At 46.1% G+C, this 16,962-nt stretch overlaps 1 protein-coding gene across 5 annotated transcripts in view; it reads right to left on the bottom strand.

Annotated features, from left to right (window-relative positions):
- Positions 1-16,962, bottom strand: part of rhbdf1 (rhomboid 5 homolog 1) — a 150,769-nt gene that overhangs the window by 47,935 nt on the left and 85,872 nt on the right. For 3 of the 5 annotated variants that reach the window (XM_033040988.1, XM_033040987.1, XM_033040989.1), the window contains exons 4-5: positions 15,906-16,007; positions 1,721-1,931 (exon numbers count right to left, since the gene is read on the bottom strand). In XM_033040988.1, the coding sequence (XP_032896879.1) occupies positions 1,721-1,931; positions 15,906-16,007 (313 nt within the window). Of the gene's footprint in view, positions 1-1,720; positions 1,932-13,615; positions 13,907-15,905; positions 16,008-16,962 lie in introns of those variants that run through there. The other 2 variants (XM_033040991.1, XM_033040990.1) reach the window with 2 other exon arrangements.

Here is a 16,962-nt window from a genome sequence, read left to right as displayed (position 1 = left end):
ACGCACGGAGTTGGGGCTAGTGTCGCTGGGACATGTTGGTTGGTGTGGGCAAGTTGGACCGAATGGCCTGTTTGCCAGCTGTATCACTCTATGACTCTACAAATGAATAACCAAGCCGTCAGTCAAAAATAAAAAGTTCCCTCACTACTATCCAGCTATACACATCAGGCTATTAAATTATTTAAGAAGGAACTGCAGATGCTAGAAAATCGAAGGTAGACAAAAGTGCTGGAGAAACTCAGCGGGTGCAGCAGCATCTATGGAGCGAAGGAAATAGGCAATGTTTCGGGCCGAAACCCTTCTTCAGAATCGGCAACGTTTCGGGCCAAAACCCTTCTTCAGACTGTGAAGAAGGGTTTCGGCCTGAAACGTCGCCTATTTCCTTCGCTCCATAGATGCTGCTGCACCCGCTGAGTTTCTCCAGCACTTTTGTCTACCCAGGCTATTAAATTATTTGATTTTGACATTGTCAGAGCAACAATTAGAGGGTGTCACGGGGGCACTGTTGCTGCTTAAAGCGCCAGAGACCCGGGTTCAATCCTGACTATGGGGTCTTGTCTGCACAGAGTTTGCACGTTCTCCCCGTGACCTGTGTGGATTTTCTCCAGGAGCTCTGGTTCCTTCCCACAATCCAAAGATGTAGAGGTTAATTTGTAGGTTAATTGGCTTGGTATAAATGTAAAATTGTCCCTAGTGTGTGTAGGATCGTGCTAGTGTGCGGGGATCTAGTGGGCAATTACGGTGGCACAGCGGTAGAGTTGCTGCCTTACAGCAAAATGCAGCACCAGAGACCCGGGTTCGATCCCGACTATGATGTATGGAGTTTGTACGTTCTGCCCGTGATCTGCGTGGGTTTTCTCCGAGAACTCCAAAGACGTACAGGTTTGTAGGTTAATTGGCTTGTGCAAACTGGCTTGATAAAATTGGCGTGATAAAATATTAGTTGGCGATATGCAGAGTACTGCCCTGCCGACTACAAAATTCAGAAGGTTCAGAAGGATCGTTGGTCGGTGCGGACTCGGTGGGCCGATGGGCCTGTTTTCACTCTGTATCTCCAAACTAAACTAACAATATTAATATGCTGTTTGCATCGGAACACAAGGCAGTGTTGAATGTAGCTAAATGCTCCCAAAACACCACTGCAACATCTGGTTAAAAGTTTTGATACAGAGATACTGTAGGTTTTCTTTCCCCAAAATTTAAAGATCCCATTGGGCTGCGAGCAATATCATCAAATGTTAAAGCAGAAACCCACATTCACAACAAATTGAAATTTACATTTGACCTTCAAGTAGAAGGTGGTTGTTGGTGTTGGAATCATTGAGAAATAGAAGATAGAGGTTTAGAGATACAGCACGGTAACAGGCCCTTCAGCCCACTGAATCTGTGCCAACCAGCCATCCCTACACACTAGCACTATCCTACACACCAGGGACAATTTACAATTTTTACAAAGCCTATTAATCTACAAACCTGTTCGTCTTTGGAGTGTAGGAGGAGACTGGAGCGCCCAGGGAAAACTAATGCGGTCACAGGGAGAAGGTACAAACTCCGTACCGACAGCACCAGTAGTCAAGATCGAACAAGCGTCTCTGGCGCTGTGAGGCAGCATCTCTACTCCTGCGCCACCGTGCCGCCCACTATTCACCCATCTCCCATTTACCTTTACATTGGCCAATAGCACTAACCATAAATAGATGTCACCATCACAAGGGCTTACCTTCTGCATGCCAAACTGCTGCCCCACATAGAGAGGTGGGGGGGTTTCAGTGCTGGTGAGTGAGATGTTGTCTTGGCTTGGTAGCTCCATCTCACGGATGACATGTGATTTAAGCTTGCCGTACCTCTGGCTGCAGTGTCGCAGGCTCTTCCTCTGCCATTTTTGGGTGGTATCGCTATCCTTGCTAACCCCAAACCAGTCAGCTGTACCTCTGTAGAACAAAATGGTTTGCGATTATTCTGACTATTAATGGATTACAATTGATCAACTCACATTGCAACAGTTTCCACCTTAACTGGGAAGAATGCAACTTAATCATACCATTAATTCCATGAACGTATGCATTTATTTAAAAATTAAGCAGTAAATACATAATATATAATGCCTTACATGGCTTTATACTTATTTTTAAAGTCAGTGCAGAAACAGGCCCTTCGGCCCATGGAGTCTGCACCGACCAATGATCCCCGCACACTAACATTATCCTACACACACTAGGGACAATTTACATTTATACCAAGCCAATTAACCTACAAACCTGTACGTCTTTGGAGTATGGGAGGGAACCAAACGTTTCGGCGGCAGCTTCGGTGGTCCCGGCCTCATAATGACCGGGGAGGCGGTGAACGTTGGAACTACATCACTTGGCACCACTGCGGGTCTTGGCCTCATGGTGGTCCGAAACTTCTATCTTCCATTTCTCAACCGAAATGTCACCTATCCTATGATAAGGACCGGTTTAGAGGGATATGTGCTAAACTCAGCAGATGGGACTAGTGTGGGCAAGGTGGGCCGAAGGGCTTGTTTCACCTCTGTATGGGCCAGTGTGGGCAAGGTGGGCCGAAGGGCCTGTTTCCCCGCTGTATGACTCCAGCATCTCCAGAGATGCTGCCTGACCTGCTGAGTTACTCCAGCACTTTAAGTCCTTCATCGATGCACATGTTGATCGAGGCAATTGCTTGCCAATTTCAATGGCCTCCCGCAGTGTAACGAGAGCCTGTGATCTTAAAGAGACAGTGTGGCCTGATTACAGTGGGAGCACACCGTCCACTATAACCCAAATGCCTTGTAATGAGGTCCGTATTAGTGATGGTAGACTGTGTTAACTTGTACAATCATTCCACTCTTACTAGTGATCTAGGGAGGCACAGTGACACAGTGCTAGAGTCACTGCCTTACAGCGCCAGAGACCCGGGATCTATCCTGACTGTGGGTGTTGTCTATATGGAGTTTGTATGTTCTCCCTGTGACTGTGTGCATTTTCCCCAGGTGCTCCGGTTTGCTCCCACACTCCAAACACGCAAAGCTGTAGGTTAGACACAAAAAGCTGGACTAACTCAGCGGGACAGGCAGCATCCCTTGCGTGAAGGAATGGGTGAAGTTTCGGGTTGAGACCCTTCTTCAGACTGGAGAACCCCTGGTCTGAAGAAGGGTCTCGCCCCGAAACGTCACCGATTCCTTCTCTCCTGAGGTGCTCCCTGTCCTGCTGAGTTACTCCAGCCTTTTGTGCCTATCTTCAGTTGAAACCAGCATCTGCAGTTCCTTCCAACTCAAGGTTAGTAGGTTAATTGGCTTTGGTAAAAAAAAAAAAAATTGTCCCTGGTGTGTAGGATAGTGTTAATGTTCATGGATCTCTGGACAGTGTGGACTCAGTGGGCCGAAGGGCCTGTATCCGTGCTGTATCTCTAAAGTCTAGTGCATGGTATTATTTAACTGGACAGTGCACTAAACAAGAGTTTCTCACTAGGTACACAAAAATGCTGGAGAAACTCAGCGGGTGCAGTAGCATCTATGGAGCGAAGGAAATAGGCGACGTTTCGGCCCGAAATGTTGCCTATTTCCTTCGCTCCATAGATGCTGCTGCACCCGCTGAGTTTCTCCAGCATTTTTGTGTGCCTTCGATTTTCCAGCATCTACAGTTCCTTCTTAAACACAAGAGTTTCTCACTGTATCTCTGTCTGCGTGAGTATAATAAAGCAGAAAGGTGACAGAAAACCTCAGGAAACCCTTGAAAGGTACTAAAGTGATACGTGGCTTCCAATATTCTAGTGGATAATTCCAAGGGGAAAAAAAATGTTGCTTATCCACTTCAACTTTTAATTTGGAACGCGATAAAGATCAAATGCACGAATGAAATATGTCGTGAAGCGGTACAAGATATCAAACGACTACATTTGAACTGTTTCTACTTGTCAAGAAACACGTTTGTGCTCGCCCCTTATCACAAGTGCACTTGTATTTTGTCTTGGAAGCTCCTTTCATGGTAAATCAGAAGTATAACCTATCTTTAACAGAGTACAATGTCACTCTTTGAGATGCAAATCTGCTTTCCCCTTTGGCACAATTGTGCTTGAAACCACTCAGTTAAGTTGATTAAGAAGGAACTGCAGATGCTGGAAAATCGAAGGTACACAAAAAAGCTGGAGAAACTCAGCGGGTGCAGCAGCATCTATGGAGCGAAGGAAATAGGCAACGTTTCGGGCCGAAACGTTGCCTATTTCCTTCGCTCCATAGATGCTGCTGCACCTGCTGAGTTTCTCCAGCTTTTTTGTGTACACTCAGTCAAGTTGTTGGCTGCACGGTGGTCCGACTGTTATCGGACAATTCTACAACTGGAATGATAAAATGCTGCAATTCTTTGATATTCATCTTTCCTACGACCATCAGGCTAATAAACACAACAACCTCCAAATAAGCTCTGAACTACATAGACCTGGGAACATTGGTTTTGTCGTGCGTGCGTGCATGTATATGTGTATATATATACACACACGCTAAACTTTTTTTTCTCGTTTATTATATTGTTTACAATGTACTATGTTTACATATTCTGTTGTACTGCCGCAAGTAAGAATTTCATTGTTCTATCTGGGACACATGACAATAAAACACTGTTGACTCTTGCTCTTCAAATAAAATGATACACAAGGGTTCTGACCCGAGACATCACCTATTCCTTTTCTCCAGAGGTGCTGCTTGCCCTGCCCCACTGAGTCAATCCAGCATTTTGTGTCTATCTTCATAAATTCAGAAGTTTTTGGAGCAGGATTAGGCCATTCGGCCCATCAAGTGTACTCCGCCATTCAATCATGGCTGATCAACCCCATTCTCCTGCCTTCTCCCCATAATCCCTGACACCCATACTAATCAAAAATCTATCAAACTCTGCTTTAAAAACATCCGCTGACTTGGCCTTCACAGCCTTCTGTGTTAATTACTTCCACAGATTCTCAACCGACTGGCTGAAGAAATTCCACCTCATCTCCTTCCTAAAGGAACGTCCTTTTATTCTGAGGCTATGACCTCTGGTCCTAGACTCTCGCACTAGTGGAAACATCCTTTCCACATCCAATCTATCCAGGCCTTTCACTATTCGGTAAGTTTCAATGAGATCCCTGCCTCTCATCCTTCTAAACTCCAGGCTTCTATATAGGCCCAATTTCATCAAGCGCTCATCGTATTGGTCATTCCTGGGACCATTCTCCAACGCCAGCACATCCTTGCTCCGATGTGGGACCGAAAACTGCTGACAATAGTCCAAATGCGATCGGACTTATAGAGCCTCAGCATTACAACCTTGTTTTCATATTCTAGTCCTTTCGAGATAAACGCTAGCATTGCATTTGCCTTCTTTACTACCAATTTGTAAGGTAGCGATTCCTACCGAATCTTCATAACAAACATAATCTCTTGCTAATAAGGTGTTAAGTTCAATACCAGCTTTGACACATACACCTGTTGCTATTTGTTTTCCTTTAATGCTATGCAGTAATCCATGATGTTTTTATATATTGGACTGGATTAGGTTTTGCCGTTTCCCTGAATCTCTCAGTTGGACCGTCTGGTTGGGTTGTTACAGGTATTAATTCCCCCTCAGAACCCAACCTGAGAAGATCATGGCACGTACAAAGTGAAGTTTATCAATAGTTTCGTTTTTTTGTTCAGTTTAGAGACACAGCGCGGGGAGCAGGCCCTTCAGCCCAACCAGCGATCCCCGCACACTAACACTATCCTACACACACTAGGGACAATTTAATATTTCTACCAAGCCAATTAACCTACAAACCTGTCGTCTTTGGAGTGTGGGAGGAAACCCACGCAGGCCACAGGATGAACATACAAACTCTATGCATTCAGCACCCGTAGTCGGGATCAAACCTGGTCTCTGGCGCTGCAAGGCTGTACCTACTGCTGTGCCACCGTCCCACCCTAGGTGGCAAGCATAATGAAGGTAGCTGCATTGCTCAACATAAGACTGATGGGGAATGATAGCAGTCCCTTGAATGAACCCGATTTCTTGCCAATTCTCCATTTCAAAACGGCTTCTCCGATTCTCCCCGTCACTCCGCTCTCTAAATGCAGCATCTTTGTATCGCTTTACAACTTCCCACAGTCCACCACCTACTTACTGACCTCTGCATACTTGATAGCTAAACCCTTACCAAGGAGGATAAACAGAAAAACATTCCAGCTTGGCTGTGGCAACATTAAATCGCGACTTCTGAAAACTCAAGATGAGTGAAACATTTAGTGCAGGAATAATCCATAGGAATCCGTATGTTATTCCAAGAAAATTCCAGTCTGAAGAAGGGTCCCAGCCTGAAACGTCGCACGTCCTTTTTCTCCAGAGACGCTACCTGACCTGCTGAGTTACTCCAGCACTTTGTGTCTATAATCCAGAGGATAGACATTGTCATCCATCCCCATAAACTCACAGTAATAAATACAGTAGGCAAAATTGAATTGTTCATCTAAGAGAGGGCAGAGTCTTGGTGGATCTTTTCATTCCTTCAAGAAATTTGTAAGAGCAGTCAGATGTTACAGCTGTAAATACTGGGTTATTTTCTGTTCTGCACAATCCCACGGGCATTGCCACTTTCATTTCACTGTACATCTTGTACGTGTATGTGACAAATAAAGTTGACTTGACTTATCATCACCCCTTTATTATCGGAACTTTTTTGCATATCTTTCATTCATTGTTCTTTATCTCTCTACATCTCGTTTCCCTTATCGCTAACCAGTCAGAAGAAGGGTTGCAACCCAAAACGTCACCCATTCCTTCTCTCCAGAGATGCTGCTTGTCCCGCAGAGTTACTCCAGCTTTTTGTGTCTATCTTCACTCTCATTGCTGGCGGATTTATTGAAAAATTCTGCATGGAAACAAGCCCTTCGGCCCACTGAGTCAACTCCGACCATCGATCAACTGTTCATACTAGTTCTATTTGTTATCCCACTTTCTCACCCACTCCCTGCACACAAGGGGCAAATGACAGAGGTCAATTAACCTACAAACCCGCAGGCCTTTGGTATGTGCGAGGAAACCAGTCCATCTGAAGGTAATCCATGTGGTTACAGGGAGGACGTGCAAACTCCACACAGACAGCATCCAAAAGTCACGTTCGAACCCGGGTCTCTGGCGCTGTGAGACCTACCGGGTGCACCACCATATTGCTGGTTATAGGCCCTTCGGCCCAGCTAGCCCACGCTGACTAACATGTCCCATCTACAAGCGTCTCACCTGCCTGCGTTTGACCCATATCCCTCGAAACCTGTCCTATCCATGTACCTGTCCAAATGTTTCTTAAACCATGCAACAGTACCTGCCTCAACTACATCCTCCTGCAGCTCATTCCATACACCCATCGCCCTTTGTATAAAAATCTGTACTCCTCAGGCTTCTATTAAATCATTCCCTCATCACCTTAAGCCTATGTCCTCTGGTTCTTGATTCACCTACTCTGGGCAAAAGGCTCCGTGCATTCACCCTATCTATTCCCCTCATGATCTTCACGGTTTTTTACCGAAGTCGATTAGCCAACAAAGCCGTAAATCTGGAGCGTAGGAGAAAATCGGAGCACCCGGTAAAAACACACGCAGGTCACGGGGAGAACATACGAACTCCGTACAGACAGCACCCGCAGTCAGGATTGAACCTGGGACTCTGGTGCTGTAAGGCAGCAACTCTACCACTGTGCCGCCCCTGAATGTCTGGTTGCCGCTTATACTTTGTGACACAGAGTTTAAAAGTTGCATTTGTTGTGACACCCACAAGTTTGTCTTTTTACCCCCGGCAAACTGATAGATTTATACTTTTCTGTCTAAACATTCTGCAATGAGACACACCTGCACCGAGTGCTTGTTCGTGGTCGTATCAAATGTCTGTTATTTTAACGTAAGATTTGACAGATTTTATTTCAGTCTGGTGTGTATCACTGCCAAAGTAGCCGAGAGGAATTTAACCCGAGGGATTTAACCCGATGGTATCTCCCGCAATTAGGCATGTTTTTTTGTTTTTTTTAATTGTAGATGATAAAATTCATTATGAAACTGCCGTCCAGAAGCAAATTACTGCAGAGGTTGGAAATCTGAAATAAAAATGGACAATACTAGAAATACCCAACTGGCCAGACAGCACCTATGGAGTCAGAATTGTATTCACAATTCACTCATCTGCAATTGTCACCGAAAAATATTTCTCCTCTAATGTGTCAAATCACAAAGGAAATTTTCATTATGGCCAAGTAACATAATACTGATCTTTGCATCTTCATAAACGCACACCTCCAGATTTAGGGGCAGTTTCTTCCCGGCTGTTATCAGGCAACTGAACCGTCCCATCAACAACTGGAGAGTGGTCTTGAGCTAACATGTACTTCTTCGGAGACCCTTGGACTATCTTTAATTGGATTTCACTGGACTTTAACTTGCACTAAACGTTTTATCCTTCATCGTGCATCTGTACAATGTGGACGGCAAGATTGCAATCATGTATAGTATTTCTATTGACTGGTTAACACGCAACAAAAGTTTTTCACCGTACCTTGGTACACGTAACTATAAACTAACCCAAGACTAAACTAAACTTCGGCTTGTACTCGCTAGAATTTAGAAGATTGAGGGGGGATCTTATAGAAACTTACAAAATTCTTAAGGGGTTGGACAGGCTAGATGCAGGAAGATTGTTCCCGATGTTGGGGAAGTCCAGAACAAGGGGTCACAGTTTAAGGATAAGGGGGAAATCTTTTAGGACCGAGATGAGAAAAACATTTTTTACACAGAGAGTGGTGAATCTGTGGAATTCTCTGCCACAGAAGGTAGCTGAGGCCAGTTCATTGGCTATATTTAAGAGGGAGTTAGATGTGGCCCTTGTGGCTAAAGGGATCAGGGGGTATGGAGAGAAGGCAGGTACAGGATACTGAGTTGGATGATCAGCCATGATCAGATTGAATGGCGGTGCAGGCTCGAAGGGCCAAATGCCCTACTCGTGCACCTATTTTCTATGTTTCTATGTTTCCAACTGACAGAATACTCCTCCCTGAATGTATATTAGCTGAATCATGACTTTGGTTTATCATTAGTATTCGCCTGAGTAACCTCCATGCCAAATAATTATAAAAATAATGGAGCAGTAGTTGACATGTTGAGCAGAAAATGGCTTCCAAAGTTGCAGTGGGATGGTCTACGCCTGCCTTCGATAGACATTTAGCCCACTAACTAACATTCATTCAGTCTCTCTTCCGAACGGTCACATAAATAGGACATTAGGTCCTTGACTGACTTATGCAACGGACTCCTGCCTGTTTAAAATCCCTCCATGAAATCAGACTTCAAATGTAACAAAGAGCACATGACATCAAACCCTGCTCTGAATTCATGCTCATTCGTGATTGGAGCAGAACCACAGACCATTCGGCCCATCAGATCTACTGCGGGTGCTCCGGTTTCCTCTCACACTCCAAAGACGTCCAAGTTTGTAGGTTAATTGGCTTCTGTAAACTGTAAATTGTCCCCTGGTGCTCAGGGTAGTGTTAGTGTACGGGTGATCGCTAGTCAGCTTGCACTCAGTGGGCCAGTGGGCCTGTTTCTACGCTGTATCTCTAAAGTCAAGATGGGAAAGGGATACATGTCTAAAGCTACAATGGGCCCAGCTGACTGAACGGGTGACGAACAAACTAAAGGTTTGATTTAACTTAAGTTCGCTTAATTGTTCAAATTCTGGATTTTTGAACGACTTTACAAATTGTTTTACATGTAAACATGTTTTAACAGACGTGCCTGAATAGTTGTCAACACTCTCAGCTGCTGGCTGTTGGGTTAAGTAGCTGCTATTAATCACCGCTTCTCCAGGTAGATTAGGAGGGCATTGGGTTTGGAGGGGTTGTCAGTGGCCACATGCAAGAAAATAAAAGAGAACTCTGACCGGGATTAATGAATGGGATTACTCCAAGAGCTGTCACAGACTTAAAAGACCAAATGACTTCCGTGAACAGTTGGGAGGCGGAGATGGGTAGCAGGGACATGATGTAGTCAACAACATTCCTGTCACTACACAAGTTCTTAAGTTGTAGAAACAGAATTAGGCCATTCAGCCCATCGAGTCTACTATTCGATCATGGCTGATCTATCTTCCCATCTCAACCCGATCCCCCTGCCTTCTCCACATAAGAGAGAGATAGATAGGGCTCTTAAAATAGCGGAGTCAGGGGATATGGGGAGAAGGCAGGAAAGGGGTACTGATTCTGAATGATCAGCCATGATCACATTGAATGGCGGTGCTGGCTCGAAGGGCCAAATGGCCTACTCGTGCACCTATTGTCTATTGTCTATAACCCTTAATATCCTTATTCCGCCTCAAAAATACCCAAAGACTTGGCCTCCACAGCTGTCTGTGGCAATGAATTCCACAGATTCACCACCCTCTGACTAAAATAATTCCTCCTCATCTCCTTTCTAAAGGTGCTTCCTTTTCTTCTGAGGCTGTGCCCTCTGATCCTGTGCTCTCCCACTAGTGGAATCATCCTCTCTGCATCAGCTCCATCCAAGCCTTTCACTATTCAGTAAGTTTCAACGAGGTTCCCTCTCATCCTTCTAAACTCCAGCGAGTACAGGCCCAGTGCCGTCAAACGCTCATCACATGTTAACCCAGCCAACCGCATATACCACGGTCAACCTTTTGCATCAGGAGTGTGCCTGCACCCCACAAATAAGCCAATTCTCCTTGTGGAGGTCGACACCTGGAATAGCCCAACCTCTTTTCACCATCTATAAAGCACAGGCCACAACAATGATTAAATTCTTGCCAGGATGAGGAGCACTGCTCCACCAACACTCGGGGGGCAGCTCAAGCGACAGCGAAGCATCACATCCAGACTAGCTCAATGCATTCAATGCACGCTTTGAAAGGGAGAACTTTGATGTGCCTTCCCAAGCCCTCATAACCCCTGATGGTATTACAATCACAGTCAACGGAGGCAGACGTCAGAAGATCCTTCAGTTTTTGCGGGCATCTTCAACCTCGCATTACTGAGGTCTGAGGTTCCCAACTGTTTTAAAAGGGCATCCATAATACTGGTCCCCAAGAGGAGAAAGGAGCCTCGATGACTATCGACCGGTGGCACTAACGTCCGTGGTGTTGAAGTGCTTCGAGAGGTTGGTTATGGCACAGATCCACTCCGGTCTCAAGAACCTGGACCTGCTACAACTTGCCAACTGATCAATGGAGGTTGCGATCTCACTGGCCCTCAACTCTGTACTGGACCACTTGAACAATGAAATATACACACATTCATTTTTGGTCACTCAGTGAACTAAGGCACTTGAAGGTTAACGGTGACTGATGCCCGGACTCAATAAACGTGGTAGCCTTTGAGAAAAGTGCCTTGTGAAAGGAGAGTGGCAAAGCAACATTGTGAAGAGGAGGAAAAACAGAGCATCTGCAGATGGGAGCTAATGTTTACATCAGAGAGTGGTTGGAAGCGGTCCAAACTCTAGCAATGCTAATAATACGACTGATGTGGGCCCAGTATTCCCAGCTGTTCACGAAACCCACTTGGGGACCACAGCGATACACTTCTTATGTTGCAAACTATCAGTGAACACTGGATGCCCTTCACAGTGGGCTGATGCATCAGATCACTTGCCATGCCCACAACACACTGCCCACACTGCCACTCAAGCTTTGCCCCATCAGGAAGTAGATGCTGTAAGGTGGTGCAGCGGTAGAGTTGCTGCCTCAGCGCCGGAGACCCGGGTTCGATCCTGACTATGGGCGCTGTCAGTACAGAGTTTGCATGTTCTCCCCGTGACCGCATGGGTTATCTCTAGGCAATTTTCACTGCACCTCGGTACACGTGACAATAAACTAAACTGAACTGGGTGCTCTGGTTTCCCCTCACATTCCAAAAACGTACAGGTTAGTAGGTTAATTGGCCCTAGCGTGTGGGATAGAACTAATATGAGGATGATTGTTGGTCTGCACCGACTGGGCGGGCCAAATGGCCTGTTTCCACGCTGCGCCTCGAAGCTAAACTAAGTTAACAAGTTTAAATAGGTTAATTGGCTTTAGTAAAATTGTAAATTGTCCCCAGTATGTGTGTAGGATAGTGTTAATGTGCGGGGATCTCTGGTCGGCACAGACTCGTTGGGCCGAAGGGCCTGTTTCCGCGCTGTATCTCTAAATGAAATTAAACTAAGGTAAAAGAACAAAGAACACCAATATTTCAGCATTGAGCTTGAGTTCCGACATCACAATGATGGGCAACTCTTGGGCAACAAGCTCATCTCTTTACAATTAACCCTCAATGATGTTTATTTATTTATTTCTGAACTGCCCAACACCGGAACATTTGCTGAAATACAATGATGAATTCAGCAAAATAATTGTTGTCGATTGATTACTACAGGACTTGAATCAATGGTTGGAGCATGGGCGGAGCTGCGGGGTACCAAGGAGACACGAGCGAGGGCCTCATCTATGATGGGAGACAGGATCCCCGTTCCCTAAAGAATGAGGACTTTAGGAATGAGAAGAATAAAGTACGGAACACCTCATCTTGGGCACAGAGGCGGCATAGACGGAGGAATTGGGAGTAGGGGGATAGAGTCTTTGCAGGAAGCAGGGTGGGAAGAAGTGTAGTCCAGATAGTTGTGGGCGTCAGTGGGTTTGTAATAGACAGTGTAAAGAATGAAGACAATCGGATGTTCCCCACGACCCCAGCACCTCTCGTACCTCTCGTAAAAGAAAAAACCTTTTCACCCAGAATTGTGAATTTGTGGAAATCTCTGCCACGGAAAGCAGCAGAGGCCAATTCACTGGATTAATTTAAAAGAGAGTTAGATAGAGCTCTAGGGGCCTGCGGAATCAAGGGATATGGGGAAAAGGCAGGGACGGGTTACTGATTGTGGATGATCGGCCATGATCACAATAGATGGCGGAGCTGGTTCAAAGGGCCAAATGGCCTCCTCCTAAACCTTTTTTCTATGTTTCTACCCCAGTGCTGCAATGGCCTCACTATGTACCTACATACAATCCAGCAAAATGTTTAATCTGTTTAATGAGCATAGAGTCATGGCCATAGAGTGATACAGTGTGGAAACAGGTCCCTCTGCCCAACTTGCCCACATCGACCAACATGTTCCAGTTACACAAGTCCCACCTGCCCGCGTTTGGCCCATATCCCTCCAAACCTGTCCTATCCATGTACCTGTCTGTTTCTCAAACGTTGGGATTGCCCCAGCCTCAACTACCTCCTCTGGCAGCTCGTTCCATACACCTAACCATCTTCTGTGTGAAAAAGTTACCCCTCGCCTTAAACCTACGACCTTTGGTCCTCGATTCCCCTCCCCTGGGCAAGAGACTCTGTGCATCTATCTATCCGATCTATTTCTCTCGTGATTTAATAACAGTCACATTTTATAGCAGTCAAAATATCGCAGCACATTAAGGAAATGACAGACATGGATAAATAAATATCAGATGTAAAGGCGGCCACATTACTGATAAAACATAGACGACAAAGTTTAAACCAGAACAGAGTGAGATAATTTCAGTGAACGAACGAGACATTTTACGATAAACATCAAGACGACACAAACAGATGTAGTTCACAGTACCTGCTCAATATTAGTGAAGGCATGCCTGCTCAATAACGATATCATGACTCATTCAAGTCCTGGTGTTTGTTTAAAAAGTCTTAATCCATCCAAGTTCCTACTTTAAATCGAGTTTCACTTCGGACATTTTCCCCAGCTGATCCCTACTGACAACACTCTGGTCTTGCTAAGTTGTGCCATTCCCTATTCCAGTTGTTTCCCGCACGACTCTCCAGCCCGACACGGATTACGGGCGGGCGTGACGTTCGAGGGCGGCAGCTATGAAAGAGCTGGCCTCTTAAGGTTTGGAGAGAGCAAAACATGTGTGTGTGTGTGTGTGTGAGAGAGGAGAGGCAAGACCTCGCCTGGGAAGTCACGTGGGCCTCTGACTCGCATGCCAGAGATTTTTGTGGTGAAAACAAAGGGGCATTTTAACCTGCACATCTGTGCTTTTAAACACAGGTGGCAAAATAAGTTCACTTAAACACTCGGTTCATGACACGCAAAAGCAGCATAACACTCGGGCCATCTTTGCTTTTGCTCGATTAAAATTCTTAACGGTTTAGTTTCAGGATTTGAACTGTGTGACAGCTTGGATCCCTTGCCACAGCTGCATGTTTTATCATGTTCATGCAAGGTCTAAACGCAACCAGGTCTTTGAAGAGGAAAATAAAATGCATGCCCAGAAACATCCCACATGCAACGTTGCACAGCTATTAAAAACTGTGGTAAAATGACAGAAGGCATTCAATGATGCTTCAAATGGCAATATTATCTACCAATCGGCTGAAATCCAATTACAACGCTCATTGTGTTGATGCTGATCAAACCAGAAAATAATAGTTATGGTTTTATTGATTGCACACTTTCAGTATTAATGTATATTTTATTCTGCAGCTTCTGGAGTATTGTGTACTCTCAGGGGTAAGATTAGATTTTAAAATAGTGGAAATGTGAAATTTTGGGGTAGAGGGGGGTGGGGGGGGGGGGGGGGGGGGGGGGGGGGGGGTTATTTTCGAGATAATGGAAACAGGCCCTTCTGCCCACCCAGTCCATGCCAGCCATCGATCAGCCGTACCCCAGTTCTATGTTATCCCACCATTACATTCAAATACTCTCGGGGCAATTTAGTCTTCAGGCCAATTAACCTGCAAACCTGCACGTCTTTGGGACGTGGGAGGAAACCAGACGGAGCTCCCAGAGAAATCCCACGCGGTCACAGGTTGAACGTGCAAACCCCACACAGCCAGCATCCGAGGTCAGGATCGAACCGGGGTCTCTAGCGTTGTGCAGCAGCAACTCTATCAGCTGTGCCACTCTGCCGCATTGGGTTTGGGGGGGGGGGGGGGGAAGGGGGAAGAAAAGGGGTTTCAACATGTTCTGAGAAAAGTCGCAGCTATTGACAAAGTTCAGCCACATTCCTGCGGCACAGTGCAATTTACAATGGTTACATTTATATTGGAACAGAAAGCAGTGCGTGTGTGTGCGTGTGCGTGTGCGTGCGTGTGTGTGCGTGCGCGTGCGTGTGTGCGTGTGTGTGTGTGCGCGCGTGTGTGTCTCGTGGTGTGTGTGTGTGTTTGGCGCCGTGTGCGTGTTTACTACTGTTGCGCTGTGTGCGCTCGCGCTGGAGCGTGTTTTGTGTGCGTGTGGTGTTGCGTGTGGTGTGCGCGCAGTGTGTGTGTGCGCCGCTGTTTGTTGTACGCGTGTTGATTGTGGTAGCGTGTGTGAGGCCGCGCGCTTTTTGTGTGTGCGCATGTTGCGGGCCGCGTGTTGTGCATTTGCGCGTGTGTGTGTGTGTGCCTGTGTGGTGCTGTGCGCGCGTGTGTGTGTGTTCGTGTGTGTGTTCGCGTGCTTTTGTGAGTGTGTGTGCGTGCGTGTGTTGTGCGTTGTGGTGTGCGCGTGTGTGTGCCTGTGTGTGTGTGCGTGAAGTTTGTTGTGCGTGTGTGCGCGCGTGTGTGTGTGTGTGCGTGCGTGTGCGTGTGTGCGTGTGTGTGCGTGTGTGTGTGTGTGTGTGTGTGTGTGTGTGTGTGTGTGTGTGTGCGTGTGTGTGTGTGTTACAGCCAGTGTTAATGGCTGCCAATTATTCGCTACAATTTGGTTTCTGTACAACATTGCCATTTAAAGCTTGCTGATAAATAGCGCAAACTTCATGCATAAATGAAGCAGCAATCCAGAGTTGCGCTCTCTTCTGTTCACACATGCGCCAATGCGTTAAATGCCAGTGATTTGTCCCCCGTCCGCCCCACAACTTTATACCATTAGAGTGACAGTCCGCATGCAGTACACGCCAAGCACAAAACAACACCAGTACCTCAGCAAAGATCTGGCAGAGAAAGACTGGTGTCTTTTCGGTGGCCTCCTACCAGCTCTGTGACCTTTTATAGGCATTGTGTTAATTCTTTCAAACCGCACCCTTGGTTCGCAGGAAAGATGAGGCGAAAAAGGAAGAAAATAGACAGATTTAAGCGGAAGACAAAGGACAAAAGAGAATTAACCAGATCACTGCCGACCGTCTGCACACGGAGAAAGATCCAGACTATTTTCCCAGACATTGTACAGTGCAAATGTTTCAGTCAAAAGTCGAGACACAGGTTGACAAGTTTCGTGAAGAATCGTAAACAAAACACTCAGATTGTCAAACTTGGTAATGATAAATGCAGGCCTTTGGACTTGCTTCATGGTTTGGAAAGCACTTGTCTGCTGCATCTTCTGGTTCCAGGTGTCACAGGGAGAGGGGTCTGGACTCATGCAATCAAAACAGTCACAAAAAAGCTGGAGTAACTCAGCGGGCCAGTCAGCATCTCTGGAGGGAAGGAAATTGTGACGTTTCGGGTCGAGACCCTTCTTCAGACTGAGAGTCAGGGGAGGGGGAGACCAGAGATATGGTGGGGCAAGGTGTGAATACGACAGACCCGAAAAACGTCTGCTATTCCTTCTCTCCACAGATGCCGCCTGTCCCGAGTTACTCCAGCATTTTGTGTCAACCTTCGGTGTAAGCCAGCATCCGCAGTTCCTTTCTATCACTTGCCTGGCTTTATCCTGCCCCCAACTCAGTAAAATTGGTCTGGAGGTGGGACCCGACCTGAAATGCCGGCCATCCATGTCCTCCAGAGATACTGTGTGACCCCTTGAGTTACTCCAGCACATTGTTTTGTACGCAAGATTCAAGCATCTGCGGTTCCTTGTGCCTGCAGGCTTCTCCGAGTGGCAAATCAAATGCCTATCTAACAATGTCATAGTCTATCCATATATAGGTGCTCCAATTACTATGGGATAGGCCACCAGCACTTTAATTTTCCTGCAGCTTAATAACTCATCTTACCTCCAAGTGACACATGGATAGATTCCCAACCATGTTTGATGAGCCC

Source organism: Amblyraja radiata, chromosome 22 (assembly GCF_010909765.2).
Source record: "Amblyraja radiata isolate CabotCenter1 chromosome 22, sAmbRad1.1.pri, whole genome shotgun sequence".
NCBI lineage: Eukaryota > Metazoa > Chordata > Chondrichthyes > Rajiformes > Rajidae > Amblyraja > Amblyraja radiata.
The sequence above is the reverse complement of the archived record's forward strand: the minus strand, read 5'-3'. Positions and strand labels throughout refer to the sequence as shown.